We start from the raw sequence: 26,573 nt of genomic DNA on the forward strand, positions 1-26,573 counted from the left end.
AAGCTTTGCTGAAGTTCTTATCAGCTTAAGGAGATTTTGGGCTAAGATGATGAGGTTTTCTAAATATACAATCATGTCATCTGCAAACAGGGACAATTTGACTTCCTCTTTTCCTAATTGAATACCCTTTATTTCTTTCTCCTGCCTGATTGCCCTGGCCAGAATTCCAATACTATGTTGAACAGGAGTGGTGAGAGAGGGCATCCCTGTCTTGTGCCAGTTTTCAAAGGGAATGCTTCCAGTTTTTGCCCATTCAGTATGATATCGGCTGTGGGTTTGTCATAAATAGCTCTTATTATTTTGAGATATGTCCCATCAGTACCTGATTTATTGAGAGTTTTTAGCATGAAGGGCTGTTGAATTTTTGTCAAAGGCCTTTTCTGCATCTATTGAGACAATCATGTGGTTTTTGTCTTTGGTTCTGTTTATATGCTGGATTATGTTTATTGATTTACGTATGTTGAACCAGCCTTGCATCCCAGGGATGAAGCCCACTTGATCATGGTGGGTAAGCTTTTTGATGTGCTGCTGGATTCAGTTTGCCAGTATTTTATTGAGGATTTTTGCATCAACGTTCATCAGGGGTATTGGTCTACAATTCTCTTTTTTTGTTGTGTCTCTGCCAGGCTTTGGTATCAGGATGATGCTGGCCTCATCAAATGAGTTAGGGAGGATTCCCTCTTTTTCTATTGATTGGAATAGTTTCAGAAGGAATGGTACCACCTCTTCCTTGTACCTCTGGTAGAATTCAGCTCTAAATCCATCTGGTCCTGGACTTTTTTTGGTTGGTAGGCTATTAATTATTGCCTCCATTTCAGAGCCTGTTATTGGTCTATTCAGGGATTCAACTTCTTCCTGGTTTAGTCTTGGGAGGGTGTATGTGTTGAGGAATTTATCCGTTTCTTCTAGATTTTCTAATTTATTTGCATAGAGGTTTTTGTAGTATTCTCTGATGGTAGCTTGTATTTCTGTGAGATCAGAGGAGATATCCCCTTTATCATTTTTTATTGCATCTATTTGATTCCTCTCTCTTTTCTTATTAGTCTTGCTAGCGGTCTACCAATTTTGTTGATCTTTTCAAAAAACCAGCTCCTGGATTCATTGATTTTTTGAAGGGTTTTTTGTGTCTCCATCTTCTTCAGTTCTGCTCTGATCTTAGTTATTTCTTGCCTTCTGCTAGCTTTTGAATGTGTCTGCTGTCACTTCTCTAGTTCTTTCAATTGTGATGTTAGGGTGTCAATTTTAGATCTTTCCTGCTTTCTCTTGTGGGCATTTAGTGATACATAAATTTCCCTCTACACACTGCTTTAAATGTGTCCCAGAGATTCTGGTATGTTGTGTCTTTGTTCTCATTGGTTTCAAAGAACATCTTTATTTCTGCCTTCATTTTGTTATGTACCCAGTAGTCATTCAGGAGCAGGTTGTTCAGTTTCAATGTATTTGAGCAGTTTTGAGTGAGTTTCTTAATCCTGAGTTCTAATTTGATTCACTGTGGTCTGAGAGACAGTTTGTTGTGATTTCTGTTCTTTTACATTTGCTGAGGAGTGCTTTACTTCCAACTATGTGGTCAATTTTGGAATAAGTGCAATGTGGTGCTAAGAAGAATGTATATTCTGTTGATTAGGGGAGGAGAGTTATGTAGATGTCTATTAGGTCCGCTTGGTGCAGAGCTGAGTTCAATTCCTGGATATCCTTGTTAACTTTCTGTCTCGTTGATCTGTCTAATGTTGACAGTGGGGTGTTAAAGTCTCCAATTATTTTGGTGTGGGAGTCTAAGTCTCTTTGTAGGTCACTAAGGACTTGCTTTATGAATCTGGGTGCTCCTGTATTGGGTGCATATATATTTAGGATAGTTAGCTCTTCTTGTTGAATTGATCCCTTTACCATTATGTAATGGCCTTCTTTGTCTCTTTTGATCTTTGTTGGCTTAAAGTCTGTTTTTTCAGAGACTAGGGTGCAACCTCTGCATTTTTTTTGTTTCCATTTGCTTGGCAGATCTTCCTCCATCCCTTTATTTTGAGCCTATGTGTGTCTCTGCATATGAGATGGGTCTCCTGAACACAGCACACTGATGGGTCTTGACTTTCCAATTTGCCAGTCTGTGTCTTTTAATTGGAGCATTTAGCCCATTTACATTTAAAGTTAATATTGTTATGTGTGAATTTGATCCTGTCATTATGATGTTAGCTGGTTATTTTGCTCGTTAGTTGATGCAGTTTCTTCCTAGCTTTGATGGTCTTTACAATTTGGCATGTTTTTGCAGTGGCTGGTACTGGTTGTTCCTTTCCATGTTTAGTGCTTCCTTCAGGAGCTCTTTTAGGGCAAGCCTGGTGGTGACAACATCTCTCAGCATTTGCTTGTCTGTAAAGTATTTTATTTCTCCTTCACTTATGAAGCTTAGTTTGGCTGGATATGAAATTCTGGGTTGAAAAGTCTTTTCTTTAAGAATGTTGAATGGCCCCCACTCTCTTCTGGCTTGTAGAGTTTCTGCTGAGAGATCCGCTATTAGTCTGATAGGCTTCCCTTTGTGGGTAACCTGACCTTTCTCTCTGGCTGCCCTTAACATTTTTTCCTTCATTTCAACTTTGGTGAATCTGACAATTATGTGTCTTGGAGTTGCTCTTCTCGAGGAGTATCTTTGTGGCATTCTCTGTATTCCCTGAATTTGAATGTTGGCCTGCCTTGCTAGATTGGGGAAATTCTCCTAGATAATATCCTGCAGAGTGTTTTCCAACTTGGCTGCATTCTCCCTGTCACTTTCAGGTACACCAATCAGATGTAGATTTGGTCTTTTCTCATAGTCCCATATTTCTTGGAGGCTTTGTTCATTTCTTTTTACTCTTTTTTCTCTAAACTTCTCTTCTTGCTCATTTCATTCATTTGATCTTCAATCACTGATACCCTTCTTCCAGTTGATCGAATCGGCTACTGAAGCTTGTGAATTCATCACGTAGTTCTTGTGCCATGGTTTTCAGCTCCATCAGGTCATTTAAGAACTTCTCTACACTGGCTATTCTAGTTAGCCATTTGTGTAATCTTTTTTCAAGGTTTTTAGCTTCTTTGCGATGGGTTCGAATTTCCTCCTTTAGCTTGGAGAATTTTGATTGTCTGAAGCCTTCTTCTCTCAACTTGTCAGAGTCATTCTCCAACCAGCTTTGTTCCATTTCTGGCGAGGAGCTGTGTTCCTCTGGAGAGGGAGAGGTGCTCTGATTTTTAGAATTTTCAGCTTTTCTTCTCTGTTTTTTCCCCATCTTTGTGGTTTTATCTACCTTTGGTCTTTGATGATGGTGACGTACAGATGGGGTTTTGGTGTGGATGTCCTTTCTGTTTGTTAGTTTTCCTTCTACCAGTCAGGACCCTCAGCTGAAGGTCTGTTGGAGTTTGCTGGAGGTCCACTCCAGACGCTGTTTGCCTGGGTATCAGCAGCGAAGGCTGCAGAACAGCAAATATTGCTGAACAGCAAATGTTGCTGCCTGATCGTTCCTCTGGAAGCTTTGCCTTAGAGGGGTACCCAGCCGTGTGAGGTGTCAGTCTGCCCCTACTGGGGGGTGCCTCCCAGTAAGGCTACTCAGGGGTCAGGGACCCACTTGAGGCAGTCTGTCTGTTTTCAGATCTCAAACTCCGTGCTGGGAGAACCACTACTCTCTTCAAAGCTGTCAGACAGGGACATTTCAGTCTGCAGAGTTTTCTGCTGCCTTTTGTTCAGCTATGCCCTGCCTCGAGAGGTGGAGTCTATAGAGGCAGGCAGGCCTCCTTGAGCTGTGGTGGGCTCCGCCCAGTTTGAGCTTCCTGGCTGCTTTGTTTACCTACTCAAGCCTCAGCAATGGTGGGTGCCCCTCCCCCAGCCTTGCTGCCACCTTGCAGTTCAATCTCAGACTGCTGTGCTAGCAATGAGCAAGGCTCCGTGGGCGTGGGACCCTCCGAGCCAGGCGCGGGATATAATCTCCTGGTGTGCCGTTTCCTAAGACCATTGGAAAAGTGCAGTATTACGGTGGGAGTGATCTGATTTTCCAGGTGCCGTCTGTCACAGCTTCCCTTGGCTAGGAAACGGAATTCCCTGACCCCTTGTGCTTCCCGGGTGAGGTGATGCCTCTCCTTGCTTTGGCTCACACTTGGTGGGCTGCACCCACTCTCCTGTACCCACTGTCCGAAAAGCCCCAGTGAGATGAACCTGGTACCTCAGTTGGAAATGCAGAAATCACCCGTCTTCTGCATCGCTCACGCTGGGAGCTGTAGACTGGAGCTGTTCCTATTGGACCATCTTGGAACCACCCCAAAACTTATGTCTTTCAACTTCCCAAGCATCAGTGTTCAGACACTATTGCTCCATGGGCAAAATGAGACAACCCTATTCATTTAGACATAATGTCCTTTATATGCTTTTTTAAAATTTTGAGACAAGTTCCCACTATGTCACCCAGGCTGGAGTGCAGTGACTCACTGCAACCTCCACCTCCCAGGCTCAAGCAATCCTCCCACCTCAGCCTCCTAAGTGGCTGGGACCACAGGTGTGTGCCACCACACCCAGCTAATTTCTTGTATTTTTGGTAGAGATGGGGTTTTGCCATGTTGCCCAGGCTGGTCTTGGACTCCTGAGCTCAAGAGATCCACCCACTTCAGCCTCCCAAAGTGCTGGGATTCCAGGCGTGAGCCACTGCACCCAGCTGGGCTTCTAAAGAAAAATGCTCTTTCCTCCATTCATTTTCCGGGAGAGATTTTGCTTCTTGAAGTGATTTTTGCTAAGGAAACAGATGAACCTCTCTCAAAGCAATAGTCCTGCTGAAATGACCTATAGAAATTACAAGAGTTCCCATTTGCCATCAGGCCAGTCGACCCATCCTGAGGAAGATTCCAAGCGCAGCATTCCCCTTAAATTACTTTTATGACTGTGACAAATGCTTTATCTGTCTGGGCTGTAATTGCCTCACCTGTAGAAGATAGCAAAGGTGTTATAAAAGTAGCTACCTATTTACTATCTGTAACTTTGGATAACATCTTTTGGTCTCTCAGCCAAGGTTTCTCATCTGTAAAATGGGGCTAATCACAGCATCTCCTTCACAATGTTGTAGTGAGTAAATGAAATGGCACACAGTAGGCCCTCTATAAGCATTGACGCTCAATATCATAAACTCAAAATTATCCTTTTGTCAGTTCTAAATGATTTGGCAGCTTTTTAACCTTCTAGATGGCAGCTAAGAAACAAATTGTTTCTTCATGACCTTGGTTGCCTTGTTTTTGCCTTCTTTTTAAGTTTGGCCATTTGGAGGCACAGCCCATCACAAATACTAACCTTTTTAAAAGTCATCATCAGCAACCAGTATGGGAAACAGAATTCTTCCTTGCACAGCTGTCTCTTGTTTGGTTAATTTACTAGATGAAAAAAGGAGTCTTAATTAGAAAAACAGCTCTTAGTATTTGAGGTGTAGGGTTCAAATATCAGAATTTGAAACAGCATTGAGATTGAGCAATAAATTTTTGTTGTATACCCAAAAGTGTATGTTTTCAATTAAAAGATTATGGGATGAAGAATCACAAGACTCATCCCAGCTCTTCCTCCATCTCAGTCACTTTGAGCAAGAATGTGACCTCTCTGAGCCATATTTCAGCCCACGGAATCTGGTTTTTGTTTCTGTTTGCCTGAGATGATCATCTAAGCCATCCACTGTTGACTTCCCACAAAGGGTGTCACATGTTCAGCTAATCCTACTTGGGCCTGGATTCTGATTTTGTCATTTATCCACTGTGTGATCTTGGGCAAGTTGTTTAACCCCTCTGTGCTCCAAGTTCCTCATACAAAAAATGAGAATAACAGTCTACTTCATAGAGTTATCATGAAAATTAAATGAAAACTGATCAAAATGAGTGCCTAACAGATAGTAAGCATACATAAAATGTTAGCTATTGCTTTTATTATTGTGTTGGCTGTCTTTAGAGGAGAAACCAACAAAAAAAAATGGAAGTATAATCTGAAATCTTGGTGTTTGGATTTTTCCATTTTATGAACCAAATTTACCAAACTAACCACTTAGGAAATAAAGACATCAAATACACTGTCTTTTAGTTTCTGCATGTATAATTTCCCTAACCTACAATTCATCAACTACTACTTTCCCCTCTGATTTCTGAATAGGAAAATCATGGCTCTTATCACTATGTGGTATATGTTAAATCCCACCAACATTTCACTTGGGTAACCACATGTTTAACAAATTCTGTCTACTTTATATGGAGACTGTGCCCCTGGAACAGAATGTCTCAAACATTAATGTGCATGTGAGTCACATGGGGATCTTGTTAAAATGCAGATTGTGATTCACCCGTTCTGCAGGCAGAAATCCCACTTTTCTAACAAATTCCCAGGAGATGCTGATGCTGCAGGTCCTTGGACTGCACTCTGAGTAACAGGGCCGTAGATATTCACAAGCCATTTGAGCATGGAGGAGGCAGGGGGCACACCTGGCCCAAGTAGAGATCAAGCAGGTTGGAGAGGGGCAGGCCTGCAGGAACTCACTGCCAGACCCCCTCTCCAGCCCCAGCCTCGCCAACTCTAATTTAAGAAATTGAAATGTTTAAGGGGAAAAATAACAGGAAGATATGGAAAAGACAGTCAAAACCCTACCTGCTTCTCTTAATTTTCCTAAACTTTAAAAAAAAATCATAGAATAGATTACACCAAGCAATTTGACCCATCTGCAGTTCTAAATTATCTTCCACAAGACAAGCAGGTAGAAGACAATTTAATTCTCCGCTCTCTACTGTTGGGACTGTATCAGTGAGGTACAGGTGCTAAAATAGACCCTCCTAGGGGAGCATTACATACCCTGCAGGTACTTAAGTCATACCACTAAGGCCCATTTCATAAAATATGTTTTTGGTGTATTTAAAAGTATTCTGAGGACCTGAAAATATCCCAAAAGCACCTGCTGTCAAGGAGCTCTCACCAGTGTAAAAACCTCACCTGCTATTATAACCAAGAACAAGATAGCTGTGCATGCTGTGGCAGTGCTTCTATTCCTGAAGCAAAGAAAAAACCAAAGTTTTCCAGATTTAAATGTCTCTTCCCTAAATGACTATCTGCCATGATCTTGATCCTGTTTATTTTTTTACACATAAAAATTGAAAATCAGTCTCACCTGGGTAGCAAAAAAAGTGGGAAATTGTAGTGAGATTCTTTGAAAACCCAGAGGAGGACCTATATGTTACTCTGCTAACACTAGCATATATTTGTGTGGATTTTGTTAATCCCTGAGTGTAAGCTGTTGAAAGAATATGGGTGTTTTGCTGCCAAGTACTGAGACTTTTACAGGGTGATGTATACCATTGATCTAACTATCCAAGTCATATTTTGTCTTTTATTTGGAAATTGTAAATCTTAAGTTTTGATTTTTGTCCACAAATCATACCCTAGCCCTAGTTTCCAAAGTCAGAGAAGATTCACATGTATTTTCTACCTTGAAAAGGGGTATTTCATGTTTGGGAACATAAAATGGGGTGAGTCTCATAAAGATATCTTGGGTTTTTTTGAAAAATGCGGGTTCAGACTGGCATCAAGAATAAACATTATGCTCTGAACTTTTGCACAGGAGAAACCTAATCCTAGCAGTAAACATCTGTTCCCTTTTATGTGCATTTGTGGCTCATTAATATGAATGTTTCTGCAACCACTGTAGCTTTTCTAATATCCTAAATGGAATCTCTGTGGCCTTTAGAGTAATTACCTCAAAGTTTGAGTCATCCAACCTAAGGACTCTCTGATTAAATCCGGTATGAATTATGGAAAATCAAATGACCATTCCTGGGGGAGGATTCCATTGTGTCCTCCGGAAAGTATTTTCCCAGTGCTCAGGGACTCTGGTCAGTGTTCAGCAGTCAGCTTGTTCCTATATGGTTAAATAATTGTAAGGTGTCGCCTATGAACCTGGTCACTGCCATGTTTTCATGCAGCCAAATGGCATTTACACCATGGTCTTTGAACACATGTTGTTTTGTTTTGCTTTTTAGTTTTGTTTCAGGTTGCACTTCAGATTAATAAGCATCCTCTATAAATGTTATAAACACAAACTTTAAAATTGTTCTAATGGTTTTCATTTATAAAAAGATTATCAATCACTGTACTTTCTAGTTTCAGAGTAATTATTTCAGGTTTCTGCAGTCATGATGATTTTTTTCATTAGGATAGTGATTGCCTAATGGAATATACAGGAAAACCAGAGAAGTGGGAGCAGCCAGATAAGGAAAAGATTTGTTTATCTCCTAGCAGCTCCCAAATCTCACCCACTTAATGGACTGATAATCCCTGCCAATGAAATAAGAGAAGCCCTCTGTGATAAAAAAAAAAAACTTAAATTCACCTGCACACGGGGACAGAAAAGCCCAGTCTCAACAAGAGAGAAAATTAATAGGCAGGTGCTCAGTAAAAGAAAGACAAAACCATTTAGCAATGAAAGGCAGCATACTTGAACAAAGAGGCTAAGTTTGCAAGACTTTGCCTAAAAGAAGATATTCTGAACGCATAGTTTATGTAACTGGACAAAAGTTGAACATGGGCCTCAGCAGACCATATTGATAAAGTCTCAGGAGTGAAGCAGCAGAGTTCTTCTTGAGATGAGTGCATCCTGATTAGGGATATCAAAACACATTATCTGGGTTAGATAAAATAATGTTGAAAAGTACTTTTGGATGCTATCTGGCATGGAGTAGGTGTTCAGTTGGCAGTAATTTTAATTTATGGAGCCTAGTCTATGTAGCCTGACTTAAATAAATGCTCCATAAATTTGAGCTATCACTAACATTATTATGATTATGACCTTCAGCTACCTTGTACACAATAATGAATATGGTTCCCTCCCTTTCTTATCCACTCTATCCTCAATTCCCTTAGGAGCCAGTGGCCAGGAAGACACACCCTCCCCAGCTATGACCCATGCCTCCATGAGTCTAACAATGACCAGAATATTTCACTCCATTTTGCAGACTTAAATTGTTGAGAATACCGAAGTAGGATCTGTTCACAATCTCAAGAGCTATCTAAGTCTTCGTTTTGGGAACACTAACATATACCAACAAGAGCTCAGAAATGATCATGATTGCATGAGCTTAGAATAAATAAGAAATGTATTTTAAAGGAAAAAGAACTCACCACAGACTGGAATAGTAAGGGAAAGCTGTGTGGATAGGACTGAAACTGAGCTGGGTGAGTCCAGAATGTTCATGTAAATTGAGAGAAAAGGGAAGCATGAGAATAGAAGCTACAGGCTCCTTCCCACCAGCTGAGAATTGTGGATTTGGTCTCCATAATTACTAGTAGTAAAAAAAAAGGGGGGGCGGTGGGGGGAGACACTTTGAACACTTACTGTATTTCTGCACAAGGATAGACCTTGTCCATGTGTTGGCTCATGTATTCTTCACATCAACATTGTGAAGTACTTTCACACCAACACTGTGAGGTCCTATAACCTATAACCCTTCCATAGCAATTCTTGAATGTAGTAATAGCAGATTTCCTTTAGAAACAGCTAACAATTTAACTTTTCACTATTTTGGAGATGTCTCTCCTCCCTTGTCCAAATATTCCAAATTTACAAGTCTCATGGCATCAGCTGGGGCAGAGTTCCTGCAGAGACCTACATAAATGGAAGCAAGCAGGCACTGCAGCTTCAGCCTATTGTTAAAGGTTCCCAGGCCAGGCAAAGCCACCCGGGTAGATTCAAAGGCACTGGGAAACACAAGCCAGGGGCCTGCCCTCTGGTGTCCAGCTCACCCCATCCCAGATGTTAGTGGACTAACCGATTAAGTCAGTGTTTCAGAGGTCTTAGAAAGATGGCCTTGAGATACCAGCTCCGGCATCCGATACAAATGCCAAAGTAAAAACACGGTTGGTTTACACAGCCTAACGACAAGGAAGAATAAAGCCATCCAGCTGCCCTTTCTGTCTTCCCTGTTCACAGAGCTTGTCTAAGGCTATGCTACAGTATCTGTTGATGGCTGAGCTGCCTTTTGTTGCAGAACTTTGATGCTAACCAGTTATGGCTGACTCTGCCTTGCATAGAGCACATTATCCCTCAGTAAATAGAAATTCCTAAATAAATAAAAAACTGTATGTGCTCTGTTCAGTTTCAGGGGTATTTTGATCTGTTCTTATTATGTTCAATTATTTCCAAATAATATTTATTGAGGTCCCATCATGTTATAGCATTGTGCTTAGAGCTGTGGAGATTAAGAGATGGATACATTGATTAGAGTCCAATAAGAGGGAAAAGGGCACAAGTACCATTGACATGGTACAAGGAGGACATGGTAAGTTCTTGCCTTATAGAAGAGACATAGACAAATATTATGGATAATTCAGGAGAGAGATTCAAAGAGGTAGAGCAATTTGCCCCAAACCACAGCTAATATATGGCATAGTCAGAATTTGAACCTCGGCAAGCAGAGCCCATATTCTTATCCACTATCTTTTCCCGCCTCTGAAAAGCAAAATAGGTTTCATTTTCACCAGCAGTTCTGGGAGAACAATCCTATTGGCAGTCCATATTGAACTGCTTGTAATGATGAGTCCTCCTAGCAGACCAGTGGCTTTTGGATAAGAAATTGGGCATGAATTATGTCCCTAGGAAATAGTTTTGTCTTTGCAAAGTTACTGGATTATGTGCCTAGGAAATAGTTTTCTCTTTGCAAAGTTGTGAGAGGACAATAAATATTACTTCAGATATTGTGCTAGTCACTATGAGTGTTAAGAAAATTATATACATGTATGTAAATGGATATATCACAAGGTAGAAGGTAGCACATGGAGGAGAGAGATACATGGAAAGTGGGATGGAAGTTTGGAGAGTGGATGGACTGCCTCAAGAAAGCTTAAATGATGAACTAGACCTTGAAGGTTGAGTAAGGATCAAATTTGTGTCTTCATTATTATGTTATTTGAGCTACCAAGCTAATCAAGCCAGATATAATGATGGTCAGGCAAACCTAACAGGAAATGCTCACTTCACCAAAATTCTTCTCCCATTTGCCTTGCACAGAATCTAGGAATCCAATTTTAGAGATACATTCCTTGGGCCATGGCCAATGCTTTCCAGGCATCCTCTTTAAAACACAACTTCTGCTGTGAGGTGACTCATCCCAGGTTCTTAGCCATTAATATAGTGGTATGGAGTCATTTATCAAACTTTTTTTTTTTTTGAGGGGGGATGCTCTTTAAAAATCATGTTTAGAGGAGAAGAGTTTGGAGAGTAAGGCAAGGGAAGAGAGGTCATGTGGATGCGTAAGTGAAGAACTTACACTTAGTGCATGCTTACAATGTGCAGGACACTGTTCCAAGACCTTTTTATATATAAACCTATTTGGTCATCAAAACAGTAGTACATTCCCATTTTACAGAAAACCCACCTCTCTAAAGTTCCAGAAGCAACTTTTTTATTTTTATTTTTATTTTTTTGGCCTCTCTAATGACCACCTCTCATGAGGCTACCAAGAAATATAAGGGATGAGCCATTCCTTCAAATGGCTTCTGGACTAGGTCAAAGTTTACAGTCCTTGGCAACCAGAAGCAACTTTAACTGAACTATAGAAGGTCAGGTCAGGTTTTAGAGTCAGAAGACCTGGGTTTGAGTCCAGGTCCATCATGTACATCCACATCACTTTGTAAACTCAGTTGCCACACATGTAAAACAGGGATGATAATTCTATCCACATTCCCCACCCCCATACAAATTTTGCCAAGCACCTATTATTCATAAGGCTCTTTTGCAAGTGCTAGAGACACAGTCATGACCACAACAGTGCTCATCCCTATTTCTGTCATGCTTACATTTCCAGTGAGGACAGACAAAACAGTTCCTATTGGTGACAAGTATGATGAAGAACCTAAAGTTAAGATGATAGAGAGAAAGTGGTTGGAGAGCTGGCCAGGAAAGTCCTCCCTCAAACCTCAATGACAGGGAGCTGGTGATATAAGGATTTGGACAGGGGCACTGCAGGCATAGGAAAGAGCTTCTGCAAGATGCTGCTGTGGGAATGGGCTTCCTATGTTAGAGGCAGCCCATGTGGCTGGAGGATAGAGAGAAGGGGGCAGAACCATGGGTGAGGCGCTCAGCCAGAGGGAGGCTCAGTGGGGCCTTGAGGCCACTGTAAGGCCTGAAGATTTTATTCTAATATTGGTGGGAAGTCATCACATTATTTCAAGCACCAGAGAAATACACTCTTATTTATACTTTTAAATGCTCACTCTGGTTGCTCTGTGGAAAATAGATTATAAGTGGCTGAGAGCAAAAGCAAGGAAACTTGTTATGAATATAAATGAGTAACGAGAAAATGAAATGAGGTAGTAAGTACAATTTCTAAAGAACTTTTAAAGCACAAATAAAACAATAGCTATTAATAGGTCAATTACTACTCATCAAACTAAGGGCGATAAGGAGAACATATCGGTTAATAGCACAAAAGGCAAAGAAGAGCAGGTGAAGTGCTTCTCTTAATTTTAGATTCCTTGTCAATTAAGCAGTATATATTCCCTGGATGTTTGTGAAGATAAAGTGTCTAGCTCAGTTCCTGGCTTATAGTAAATGCTCAACCAAACATTACTCTCCTGTCCTGCATGATTCTAAAAAAATCAGTTGAGGAGTACATAGTCTGAGAATTCAGCAAGGCTAAACCTTATGGGTTGAAGTAAAAAAATTAAAATGGAAATTTGAGGCTTCATACCTAATAGTCTGATGCTACACAATGATAATTCTACACACTCTCTGGGTTTACAAAGCACGTTTTATACACACACCCCTAATGCAGAATATGGTTTGCGATCAGTCTCAGTACCTAATATTAATGGCCTTTTAATACAAGCTAAACTCTTGCAATGAGTGCCATGAAATCCCAGCCTACGCAGCTTACCCTTTCTGACCACTTTGTCATAATCCTATTTCCTTTGCTTTAGCTCTTTTCTAAGGTATCAGCTCGCTCTTGTGTCCTGAAATACTTGAATATTTTAATCTAATTCTCCCTTTTTTGATGGACAGATTTATTTTCTATCATCTTTAATGAAATTTCCAGAGATAGGATGTAAGTAGTTATGTTAATGAGATTTATGTTTGTTTCTCTTTTGCAAAAGAGCACTGTGGGTCAGTGTTGTGTCAATCAAAGCCATCAGAATGATGGTCATCGAATACAAACCTAATCATTCAAGCCTAAACTCTCTTGAGACACACAAGTCAATGCAGTTCACATGTCCCTATCTAGTTATTATTTTATTTTGTTCTACTTATTTTTAATTCATCATAATTAAATTGAATGTGTTGATGTCTAGAGTGTGAAGTATTGAAAGCCAGATGTTAGCTGGGATTCATTAAAGAGTAAACGGTTCATAATTTATATGAATAACAAGATATGATCATTTCTAGAATGCTCCTTTTTTTAAAAAAAATATTACTTCTACTACTGTGTGCATTGTGTCCCAGATAATGCTCAGAACAACAGGCTTTTATTTTTAATTTTTTATTTATTTCAATAGGTTTTTGGGGAACATGTTGTGTTTGGTTTCATGAATAAGTTCTTCAGTGGTGATTTCTGAGATTTTGGTGCACCCATCACCCGAGCAGTGTACACTGTACCCAGTGTGTAGTCTTTTATCCCTCATCACCCTGACCCTTTCTGAAGTCCCCAAAGTCCAATGTATCATTCTTATGCCTTTGCATCCTCATAGCTTAGCTCCCACACATGAGTGAAAACGTATGATGTTTGGTTTTCCATTCCTGAGTAACTTCACTTAGCATAATAGTCTCCACTTGCATCCGGGTTGCTATGAATGTCATTATTTCATTCTTTTTTATGTCTGAGTAGTATTCCATGGTGTGTACATATATATCACATTTTCTTTATCCACGAGCTGATTGATGGGCATTTGGGCTGGTTCCATATTTTTGCAATTGCAATTTGTGCTGTTACAAACATATGTGTGCAAATGTCTTTTTCATATAATGACTTCTTTTCCTCTGGGTAGATACCTAGTAGTAGGATTGGTGGATCAAACGGTAGACCCACTTTTAGTTCTTTAAGGAATCTCCACACTGTTTTCCATAGTGACAACAGGCTTTTTGAGTAAATACTTATTTACATCCATACCTGCAATCTACAAGATAGTATCTAATTAACACCTGACTTTTAAGGCTTCACTCAGTAGACCTCAAAACAATGGATGACTTTTTGAATGATAATGAAAATTTACTCTGAGGTTGTGTAAAATATTGGAGTCTGAGGAAACTACACGCTTATTCAAAATCTGTCACTAATTTATTTTCTTACCTTAAATTTATCTTAACCCAGTGGGTCTCAAACTCTGTTGGGTATCAGAATCACCTGGAGAACTTGATAGATCTATGCATGCCCACACCCTATCCAAACTTCAAAAAGTCTGGTCTTCAGTGTTGTTTAATAGTGTCTCAGGTGATACTGATACACATCAAAGTTTGAGAATCACTGACTTAACCTTTTGGGATGTTAATCTCCCTAAAAAGAAATATCCCATTTGTGTGAGCTTTGAAGGAACAAAAGGATATGAGCATTAGACATAGGAAATTACTGAAGACCATTATTGCCAACCACAGGTATGTGGAGGTAACTTGTAGTTCTCACCAACAACAGTATATCCAGTAGGTAGAATTTAAGGACCCCAGTGTCATGGTAGTCTCATCCTTCCTTGGGAATGGAATAGGAATTGCATGTTGCCCCCCTGTTCTTGCAAGGATCAGAATCAAGAATCCTCCTTAAATAAATTCCTGTTGAGTTTTCTCATGACCCAACCGGGACTTCTCAGTCTCCAGGTGTCCCAGCAGTGCCCCAACCAATAAACCTGCCAGTTAAGCAACTGAATATCATTATTACGAATGTAATTACAGACAGTAATTATGAGCTTGTAAATTCCTCCCATGAATGAAGCCCTTTTCCCAAACCATCTTAGCTGCTTTTCTTTGGAAAATGGAAAGCAATCCTATCCCTTGCCTCACCCCAAGTGTAGCCTTCCTTGCTTAGAAGAAACCCCCTTCTTGCTGGCCCGAGGGACATGCTAAGCAAGCTTTAATAGGCTGCACTTTAAGGGGCAATGTCCTCTTGGAGCAGAGCCCCTGTCAGCATCTCTCAGCCAAGCATTGTTTCCCTAGGGAATAATGACTACCCAGTTTGGCTGTTTTTCTTAATTTCTGTGGGGTCAAGGGAATTAATACCAAATTTTAGGAATTTCTGCAGAAAAATCACATCTTAAAGGCTTCTCAAAATAGCTTGAGAACTTTAACCTTATTTAAATTAAGCTTTGCGAGATGCAATTTGCTGAGGATTTAAAGTCTCTGAAAATAAAGCAGACACCATAAAAACATGTGTGCTGAGAAGAATTTTCATGTCTGTAGAAATAAAATCAATCTCATTAGGCCCAGAATTAACCCCTGCCCTCAGTAACTTTATATTTAGCACATGAAAACCTCAAGTCCTTATGGATAATGGTACTTGAATGAGTTACACATGGATATGTTTAGCTCGAAATGCAATACAATCTTTCAAGATCTCAATCTGTTGTTGCCTTTTAGTGGATATTGAGAATAAGTGCCTGTAATTGCACCAGTAGCTAGCACAGTCGAAAGTGGTAGAAGTCCACACCTTTTTGATTTACCATGCAATGAATAATGCCATGTAAACTCTGAAAAGGAAGAATCTATGTTTATATAATGTACCTAATACAATGCTTAGCACAGCCCTTTGCATAGAGTGAATTTTCAGAGCTCTTCTCTGAATAAGATCAAATGTCACACCCAAAAGCTAGCACAGTGTACAATTTTTAAAAGGAGACTTATTCCTTACTGGCCAAATTAAGCTGTTTCAAGCCACAGCATTTCCATTTACTATGACAATGGAATCGTGTTGATTATTACTTTGTTACTATCATTCATGGTTTTCTCCTGGAGTAGAAATACAGTGTGCATGGGCACTGGAATTTTCTCATAGTAATATGAAAACCCAGAAGGGTAAATGCAACTTTCAAAAGTGACTGAGTATACACTTTTAGAGAAACCATCCTAACCAACATTAGCTGAAGACATCTGGTAGCTTTCGAGAGGGTGCTTATGAAACCCTAAAGCATTTTTAACCCTCATGTTAAATAATTTAAAATTCACTTTAAATGTTTGAAAGTCAGCTTAAAATTCACTGTGCTGTGCACAGGTCAGGATAGACATGTCTCTCTAAGCCCCAGGGATATGGGTATCCATGGTCTTCTGGTAATTTCAGTGTTAAAAAAAATTCACATATAAATTTGTGAATTATGATCAGTTTAAAAAGACCATATAAACTCTGAAAAGGAGGACTCACATATTTATATTATATTTTTTCTAATTTTGACAAACAGTAGCTTAAGAATTTCTGAAAATATGGATGACCAGATGGATTATGTTTTTTTAATGTGTACAACATGCATACAAATATGTATATATATATATATATTAGCTTGCTCATTTTTGCTGTCTATATCCATGGACAGTAAAGATATTTAAGGAAGTAAAATTTGCAACCAGGGAAGGTTAGCGTCAGAAATTTTTCATCATATTATTACATTTTTTCCCATTTTCTGTAGGCCAGACCCTCAAGTCCCTATAAATTGAATAGAAAATATATATATAATATACATAAATAATTAACCAGCTGTACTCCAAAGAATTTAAGTTCATCATTCTATCATTAGGGCTCTTAATTTGTCCCACAGCTACAGCACTATCTGCTTTCCTTCATCGGTTCTTATTGCCAACTTGGGACTGTATTGAAGCCCTTTACAAAACTTCTATTTGTAAGATTCCCTTCTTTTTTTTTTTTCTTTTTGTAGGCCATCAGAGGTAGAAGGTGGTAAAAACAGAGTTGCCACTCTCAGTGTGGCCACGTGAGCACGTCCCACTTAAGTAACAGGGTGTCCCTCAGGTCAGCTTGTGATAAAACCCAAGTCAAACAAGGCTGAATCCTGGGTGTTTTATGTCCTAAGGATCTGAAAAGTGTTCACGGCCAGCCCTGACCCTCAAGACCTCAAATGGTCATCTAAGCAGTAACATAAATTGGTGTGTAAACTTGCTCCTGGGCCATTGCTGTGGAAGTGGGACTGGCGAAAGTACAGCCTTGCCATGCAGGAACTAATGTCTTTCTAGGCATTTAAAATAAGGGGGAATGTGTTGATTACTCCGACAGGCAACCCAACTGCAGTGGCTAAATGCCCAAGGCTGACAAATTCTGCATCTTATCACTATCGTCAAGTGGCATGTGAATACTGTCAGCCCAAAAGAATTGAGAAACAACTTGCCTTCCAAAACTCTGCATCTCAGCAAAATCTTGACAATGCCAACAGCTCGTCATCTCGTGTTTTTCAACCCTTTAGAAAATGGCCTTACAGCCTGGGACAAACCGAAGCACTGTCCAGACCGAGAACACGACTGGAAGCTAGTAGGAATGTCTGAAGCCTGCCTACATAGGAAGAGCCATTCAGAGAGGCGCAGCACGTTGAAAAATGAACAGTCGTCGCCACATCTCATCCAGACCACTTGGACTAGCTCAATATTCCATCTGGACCATGATGATGTGAATGACCAGAGTGTCTCAAGTGCCCAGACCTTCCAAACGGAGGAGAAGAAATGTAAAGGTAACCAGATTTTTATTAGCCCATTATCATGTGTTTCAACAAGAAAAAAGTATCCCTGTTGTAGCTGTGTACTCCATCCACATTTCTCTTCCAATGTGTGGTGTCCCATGTTTTCTCCAACTGTTCTTTTACTAGGCGTCATTTTCTTCAAATATTCTTTTAAACATAAATAAATAAGTGGAATCTAAAGAAAGGCAGCTTGTTTCGGTTTCACGTTGTGCTGGGACACTTGGGGTGAAGACATTTTTACTTCTCTAATTAGTAGAGGGGTTGTTAGTTTTGGCTTTAATTCCATTTTTGGGTCTGAGTAGAAACAGGCATTGCTGTATTTTTATGATGTCTTGCTTTAAAGTGTGTCTGTGCATGTGTACATTTCTTTTCCCAAGTGTGCCAGTAGCTAATGGGATCTCAATGCCTACCTTTAACCTAGACAATTCATGCTCAAATGAGAGGTTTTAAGTTGTTGTCTTCTACTCATTAAATCCTTGTGTCATCATCCTGAAAGGAGAGATTATGGTGTTAGGAGGTTGTCACCTCATAAGGCAAAAAAAACATTAAACTGGCCTAAGTTCCTGATTGCATTAGATTTAACTGTTCTTTACCTCAGGTCGCCTCCACCCTGACAGATGTCTTTGTGCTGATCGCTTTATTGTCTTAGGGCTCCCCAAAATCTTTGCATCTTAAATCAATTTGTGTCTTTCAATGTCCAGGAGATCAATTTGTATCTTTAAATGTCTAAGTTCATTTAATTTCCCATTCTTTTTCGGTTTAGTGTTGTTTTTTTTTTTAAAAAAAAAAAGGGGGTGTCTATTGAGTTTTTCTTTAAGGATTGTGACTCATGGTAAAGTTTTAAATTGTGTTTTGAAAATCTCACAATCATATACCAATATATAATAATGAAAGTTTGCAAAGACTCCCATTTACAAGGCATGAAGGACTTATACAGCTGCTCTACTTTGAACATATACACATGATTATATTTATCCTTCATATAAAAGAACTGGTCTTTTAGGTTTTCTGAAAAATACTTTGAAAGCTCCTGGGAATTACCAGTTTACCTGGGAAATTGAGTGTTTCAGTTGGAAATAGAGTTATTCAAAAGTAATAGTGAAATAGTGTTCTGAGCTCTGATTTGAGTGAAGTCAAAACTATACGTGTCCCTTTGGAAAGGTTTGTATTTGGACTCTCTTTCTCATATATATACGTATGTATATATATATATATACACACACACATATATATTCTCATATATATACTTCTCATACATATATATACATATTTCTCATATATATATACACACACATATATATGTGTGTATATATATATAATTGAGGAGATCTGAGAAATTGAAAGGGCTATATAGAAAAAAAAGCAAAATAAAGTTTTTCAAAGGAGTCAGGATGTAGGACGTGTGTGTGTGTGTGTGTGCACGTGTGTGCGTGTGCAAAATACATTTGTTTGCAATACAATTGAGATTTAGTCTTAGCATATGTGGCCAGATTGTATCTCAAAATTATATGGGCTGGCACTAAAACCATGTCAGTTTATGGTGAAACGCCAACAGAAAACTCTAGCATCCTTGTGATCTAATAATGTCATAAACCCAATTTGATTCACTCACAATTGATACCCATATTCATTCATTTATTCATTCATAGAGTTCATCTATGTCTCTATCATTTAAAATAAACCTTGGCCTTACATATCTAGAGTTTCCAACACCACACATTTCAGTTTGTTGGCCATCTTAAAAGCAAAAGGAAACAGTCTCTGTTTGGATACAAGATGCTTAGTAGAGTGGTTAAGATCACAGATATTTGAGACTGATCTACTTGAGCTAGAATCCTAGCCTTTGTACTTTCTGTCCTTGAGCAAACTTATAAGATTGTTAATACAATTAAATAAGATGATGTATTTAAGCATTTAGCAAAGTACCTGACTTATAGTGCTCTCTGAATAGCAACTGTCATTATTATTGTGATCATTATTATTACCTATGCATCATTAAGTCATATAAATACTTTGAACTATGCTGTGAGCCTGGTAAGAAATGAAGCAAGAGGAGAATTTCAGATGGATGTGGGATAGGACATGAGGCTTCAGGGAGGTTAGAGTTGATAATTTATTTTGCATTCATTCAACTCTTTTTCACTGAAAGTCAGAGATGTAATAAGAAAATACAATTAAATTATTAAAGTCCTTCCTCAAGATTCTAATATTAACAGGAAAACAGCTGAAATAACTCTCCTATGTTTTCCAGAGTGACCACCAGGGTCCACCTTGACATAGGCATGAGGCAATGCCTTGGTTCAGCATAAAAATGTCACCAGGAAACCTATGTCATCATGGCCCAAGAAACTTATAAACTAAAAACCATTCATTCAAAATGGACACATGTGTTGAGTGAGGCAGCAGTGAGCCCAGGACAGTAACAAGATTATACAGTCTTTCCCTATAGAGTTGGTTCTCCATCTGCTTTGCTTGTCAGCTCTATATAGTTACTATGAAGAGAGTTCTATTTTGGTGTTCATCCATGTTGGGCATTTATTTCCTAGATGGCTGTCTATCCCACAAGAATGCTTGACATCTCAGTCTTGGGCTAGTAATCCACGCATTCACTCATCGGTGTTTATTGAGTGCCTACTGTATACAGGATATTGCCCTTGATGTCCAAGCATAAGAAAATGGCAGCAGTGCCAAAAGGACATCCAACTAGCCCTATTCCAAGGACCCCATGTAGAAATGATACGAACAAAATAGTCCTGAGGATACAAAATTTAATGCTGCACAACAGGATCCAAAGAACAAATTGACGCCTTGAAGCTGTGCAGTGAGCCCATCTGCCAGATCAATCATCTAGCCAGGCTAGACCAGTGCACTTCTAAGCATGGTTTGGGGACTGGCACTCTTCTGCAAAGTGGTTATTACCATTTCTATTGATGCAAATACAGAAACTGAGAGTAAGCTTTAGGAACTTTTATAGCAGTTTGACATTGCCACTGGCATCCAAATGCATGATCAGTGAATTCATTTCACTGAACAGGATATAGTCAGTTAGTTGGGTGTTGTCAAACTTGCCTGGTCAGTCACATGTGGCTTGAACTATGTAAAAGTCTTGTGCAGTAGAACCATGTATTGCTCCATAATGGACCAAATTTTTAAAATAGTCTTTCACTTCAAATAGTTTATAGTACTCTTAAATATTGTTTCTTTTGGGTTTTGGGTAGCTATCTAAGATTTTGTTTTTCATTTTGTTCTGAATACTGCTTTTTTTTTTTTTTTTTGAGGCAGAGTCTTGCTCTGTTGCCCAGGATGGAGTGCAATGGCGCAATCTCTGCTCACTGCAACCTCTACCTCCCAGGTTCAAGCAATTCTCCTGCCTCAGCCTTCTGAGTAGCTGGGATTACAAGCATGCACCACCATGCCCAGCTAATTTTTGTATTTTTAGTAGAGACAGGATTTTCCCATGTTGGCCAGGCAGGTCTCAAACTCCTGAGCTCAGGTGATCTACCCACCTCAGCCTCCCAAAGTGGTGGGATTACAGGCATGAGCCACTGCACCCGGCCTTACTGCTTTTATTTTAACCTGCATATACCTATGCTTCTGTCTGCTGTAGGCATCCTAAGTGAATTAATTGGTAACACATTTAGTTAGAATGGGAGCTATGGAGGAGCCCTTACATTCTGTTGCAGATCCCACAAGTTGAATCTGCTGGAGTATCAGAGGCTATTTTAAACAGGAGCAAGTGACCCAGTCCCTTCTGCAACTCACCCCACCCACCCACACCCGCTCATTCCATGCCACACTTCCTTGGCACTTTAATCACAATTTGAACCAATTGCTGAGCCATAAGGACCACATCCTACTCCTTGTCTTCCTCCTCCCTTCCCAGTCTGAGACGATATATCCAGTGCTACTGAAAGTGTGGTAGTACCAACCAGTGGCACTAGGAGAACCTGGAGCTTGGTAGAAATAAGATTCTCAGGCCCCACCCAGACTACTGAATCTCTAGAGAGGGGCCCAGCCTTCTATGTTCTTGCCAGCCCAGTGCAGATTCTTAATACCTGGGTATCACGACGAGCTTGAAAATACTCTTCAACTCGTTGCACAGGAAAGGGTCTGCCACCTGGTGGGCACTTCGGAAATGTGCATTTTTCTTCCCTTCCTTGACTGCACGTGGGGAGCCACTTGAGTCCCTCCATTCTTGGTTGGGCCTTTCTTTGGTCCTGGCTTATCTCAATTGCCAGCTGAAAGGTCTGCTTAGTCACTGCCTAATAACAGATCACCCTGGGACTTGGGCCCTTCTGAGAACCCCACACTGTTTGACTGGGGCCCTGATCCTCTCCTGAATTCTTACAAGGCTTCACCCCTCTACCCTCTCATGCCCTACTGTACTTCTCTCTGGGAACCACAGGGTCTCCCCACTCCCACAAGGATGAGCTCTAGACAGATGCATGGATCCCTGGAGCTGGACCTAACCAGCCCTGCTGAACCCAGGCAGTCAGGCCTCTACACTTTTATGTCAATCAGGGACCTTCCTGAAACAGTGAAACCCAAGGGGAGAAACAAGGCAGGGACTCACCCACCTCCCTGGTGGACTCAGAAAAAGGAGAGCAGCAATCAGTGATCTCACAGAAACGTCTCTGTGCTTAATATTTTTAAAACTGATTCTCAGATACCCAGGAAGGCAAGAGGGAATGAGTTAAAATAATTTTAAGAACAAGTTATTTCCTCTCATGATAAAAGCCTGTATGTTCATGGTAGAAAAAAAGTTTCTACAAATTTTTAAAATTGCAAGTAATGTTTTAAAATCAGTTGAAGTTCTATTCCCCAAGGGTAAGCACTGCACATTGTTATTATATTTCAGTCTTTTCTCTGTGCATGTGTATTTTTTATAAACCTGGGATCATACTAGGCATACCATTTTAACCAGCTTTTAATGCCTAACAATATATCATGAACATTTTCCCATGTCATTAAATATTCTGAGTCCTGACTTTCATTGGCTATAGATTATTCTTGTTTATAGGTGTATCATAACTTATTAAACCAGTCCTCAAGATTTAGACAAGTTAAAGTAATTTTTTAAACAATATCTTATGTCAGCAAGGGGAAAACTATTCATGCTCTTCATAAAGACGAAAAAATGAATCAAATCAGTGATGACAATTTCAAATGATGTGCCATTCTCATTTACCAAAATAACAAAGTGTCTTAAAAGTTGGAGACATAAATGCAAGTCATTGTGTGCATTATAATCCTTCACGTTAGACATTCACATTTTCAGCAGATGATTGCTATCTTTGTCCTTAAGTAAAATACAAGGGCATCTCCAGGTGAATGAGTATTTTAGAAGGTGGAGGATTAAAAAGCTTGTGCCCTTCCGCCAGTACTATCATCTGCTCCATCCATCTCTGCTCTCCACTCTGCCCCACTCATCATACATCAGGATCTGCAGTCCCAACTGAGAGTGCCAGTGGTTCATATACCTCAAGGGCACTCTGGGAACCTTAGCAATCAACATGAGAACAATGGCTGTCTCCCCACTTTGGGCATATGTCAGATAGATAGCTGTGTGATTTGATACTTCAAAGGCAGGGACGAGTACCCCATACGTATACTGGGGCAGACAGAAATAGAAGGCCAAGGGGGAAAAAAGCTACCCACGAGATTGGAGGGAAGAAAAAACAAAAAACTGGAAACAGCAATGTCAAAGGGAGGTAGATATCAGAAATTCAAGGCCCTGGTTCATCTAACTTCAGTTTTCATTGAGATGCACATGGAGCAGGGGATGGACCACCCCACGCTTTCCAAGGCCAACTGAACAGTGTCTGTCGTGCCAAAAGATGCAGACGTACCCAACCATGCCTCTCATCATACTCTGTCCCAAGGAAATACTCACACAGGGCACAAGTCTGTTCAAACATGTTCTTTGCATCTTTGTTGTTACTGATAAACTGGAAGCAATCTAAATGTCTGTCCACTGGGGAATGTTCCAATAAATTGTGGTATATCCAAAGCATTCACTAGAAAAATTAAAAACAGACTTTTTTAAAAGAAGTGATTTTAGGAATATTTAATGAAAGTAAGCATGCATTAAGAATAGTGTAATCCCATTTATAGCGTTAGAAGTCTATACAATTGTGTGTTTACAAATGTGCACAGAAAAAAGTTCCCAGATATACATCAAACTTGTTTCAGTATATACCTTAAAAAAGAAAAGGGTAGAATAAGAAAGATTAACTCCATATGCAACCACATTCAAAAATCTTTACAAGAATGTATTAATATTAATGAATGTATTAATGAAAAATGATGTGCATAATTTGTTTAATGTTATGATCATATGCTTTACAGTTAGGCTTCAGTTTATTTCTTGCTCTTTAAATCATCAGGTCAGGGAAAATTTTTTAACCTCTGTGACCCTCAGTCCATTTAGTTTTAAACAGAGGAATAATATCTAGCTTTCACATTTGTTGTAAAGATGAAAGATATTTCAGTGAAGGATTTAATTTTTTAAAATTAAAAAAAAAAAGATGAAAGGCCAGGCACGGTCACTCACACCTGTAATCCCAACACTTTGGGAGGCCGAGGCAGGTGGATCACTTGAGGTCAGGAGTTCAAGACCAGCCTGGCCAACATGATGAAACCCTGTCTCTACGAAGAATACAAAAAAAATTAGCTGGGGATGGTGGCATGTGCCTGTAATCCCAGCTACTCAGGAGGCTGAGGCAGGAGAAGCACTTGGAACCCAGGAGGCAGAGGTTGCAGTGAGCCAAGATCGTGCCACTGCACTCCAGCCTGGGTGACAGAGTGAGACTCTGTCTCAAAAAAAAAAAAAAAAGAAAGAAAGAAAAAAAGAAAAGAAAAAAGATGAAAGATAATATGTATAAAGCATCCAACATAGTGCCTGGTACTTAGGAAAAACTAAACAATGATAACTGTTCTTAGAATATAAACACACCTCTTAGCCTTGTGCCCTCCTCCTCCCATTTTTGCCACCCTTTCTGACGTTGAAATACATTGAACTATATAAAAATAAATGAAGGGACACAAAACAAAACATCATGTGCACAGCTCTAGTAGAGGCATAAACAGTTGAAAAAAAAGTCCATAGCAACAACCAAAATATTTTTTTTAGACTCTTTTAAAATTTAAAACTTTAAATGAGAAATCAAGGGGAAAATGAAGTAGCTGAACTGGAATTCTAACTCAGGCAATCTGGCCCCAGGGTCAGAGCTCTGTACTGTTATAATCCCCTATGACTCTAAAGGGTAAGAACATTCCAGACCCAAAGGAAAGAATTTGAAACTGTGGAGGAAATACTCCTCTACTGTCAGGTAAAGATGCAGGGCGGTCAGACCTGCTGTGATGGGAGCAGTAGAGGTCAGCACGTATCTACTTAAGACAGTCTGAGGTCATATTCTGGTGCTGCCATTTACCAGCCATTGAAACTTGGGCAAGTCACTTAGTTTGTTTGAGCCTCTGTAAAGTTTTCTCATCTGTAAAATGTGGACCCTCTTTCACAGAACTGTGGAAAGAAACAAGCTCTTAAATGATCTCATGGGACACAGTGAGTGCTCAATAAATGGGAGTTATTTTTCTTACAATGAGCCAGAAAGACTATGAGAACCACATTGGACATTAGGAATGTAGAATGCCCATGTAAGAATAACCACTAAATTGTGACTGACAGTATTGAAGTTTCTAAAGCCAGGAATATTATGGACGCAGGCAGAACAGACGCAATTGCCAAATCCCTTGACTCTTCCAACAGGTAGTTTTCAGACAAAATCAGATACAAGTAGATCGCTAATGTACCTAGCATTGAAGTTGGAAGGTATTATTGGGAGGGTCAGCCTTACAAAGACATTGTAGGTGATCACTGGAGTTCAGTCTTTCCCTTCCCCAGGACATCTCCTACAAGTTGCCCTGAATGCTTATAATTCTATCATTGCCCTTCCATTGTGGTCTTTCTTTTTTTGTTTGTTTTTTTGTTTTGTTTTGTTTTTGAGACGGAGTCTCACTTTGTCGCCCAGGCTGGAGTGCAGTGGCGCAATCTCGGCTCACTGCAAGCTCCACCTCCCGGGTTCACGCCATTCTCCTGCCTCAGCCTCCCGAGTAGCTGGGACTACAGGCGCCCGCCACCGCACCCGGCTAATTTTTTGTATTTTTAGTAGAGATGGGGTTTCACTGTGTTAGCCAGGTCTCGATCTCCTGACCCCATGATCCGCCCGCCTTGGCCTCCCAAAGTGCTGGGATTACAGGCGTGAGCCACTGCACCCAGCCCCGTTGTGTTCTTTCAAAACGCAAACCTACTGGCTGAATATCTTATCAAGTCATTAGCTTCTCCAAATGGATGAATTGGATAAGATTCCTTTTACTCTTGACAGGGTCCAATAAAGACAATGGAAAGAATGGGACTAGAAGGAGGCCATGAACAGGGTAAGGACAGCAACGGATAAGAGAGAAAGAAAAGAATAATAATAAGGAACAGGACTGCCAAGTAACAAGTAATACTGTGCAGCTCGTCAGGTTGTGAGCAGCACTCACTTCACTGTCAAGGCTCTAAAGACAAATGTCACCTACCTCATTGTTTGTCAAGGGCTGACCCTGAGCATAGGTTTAAACTACAAAGAGTTTCCAGCCAAATCTAGACAAATGTGTGAATGGCATAATGATCACGGGCTATGAAGATATCCCCAAATGCCTCACCTTACACAGCTGGCCTGCTGCATCGTGTCTTAGGGATGTTTCCCAGCACTTAGCAAACACATAGGAGAATGTTTAGAACAGACGACCATTGGTTCTTGGCTTTGACACTTACCAGCTATTTAAGCTTGGCTAGATCAATAATTCTCTCCAACAAAGAATGTAGTCAGAGATAAATTGACCACAAAGAAATCAAATAGAT

General features: G+C 40.0%; 1 protein-coding gene across 5 annotated transcripts in view; it reads left to right on the top strand.

Moving 5' to 3' along the window:
• The window catches only part of THRB (thyroid hormone receptor beta), a 386,080-nt gene that overhangs the window by 296,265 nt on the left and 63,242 nt on the right, over window positions 1-26,573 (top strand). For all 5 annotated transcript variants that reach the window (XM_030812255.1, XM_003256767.3, XM_003256766.3 and 2 more), the window contains one exon: window positions 17,399-17,659. In XM_030812255.1, coding sequence (XP_030668115.1) covers window positions 17,399-17,659 — 261 coding nt within the window. The remainder of the gene's footprint in view (window positions 1-17,398; window positions 17,660-26,573) is intronic.

Source organism: Nomascus leucogenys, chromosome 4 (assembly GCF_006542625.1).
Source record: "Nomascus leucogenys isolate Asia chromosome 4, Asia_NLE_v1, whole genome shotgun sequence".
NCBI lineage: Eukaryota > Metazoa > Chordata > Mammalia > Primates > Hylobatidae > Nomascus > Nomascus leucogenys.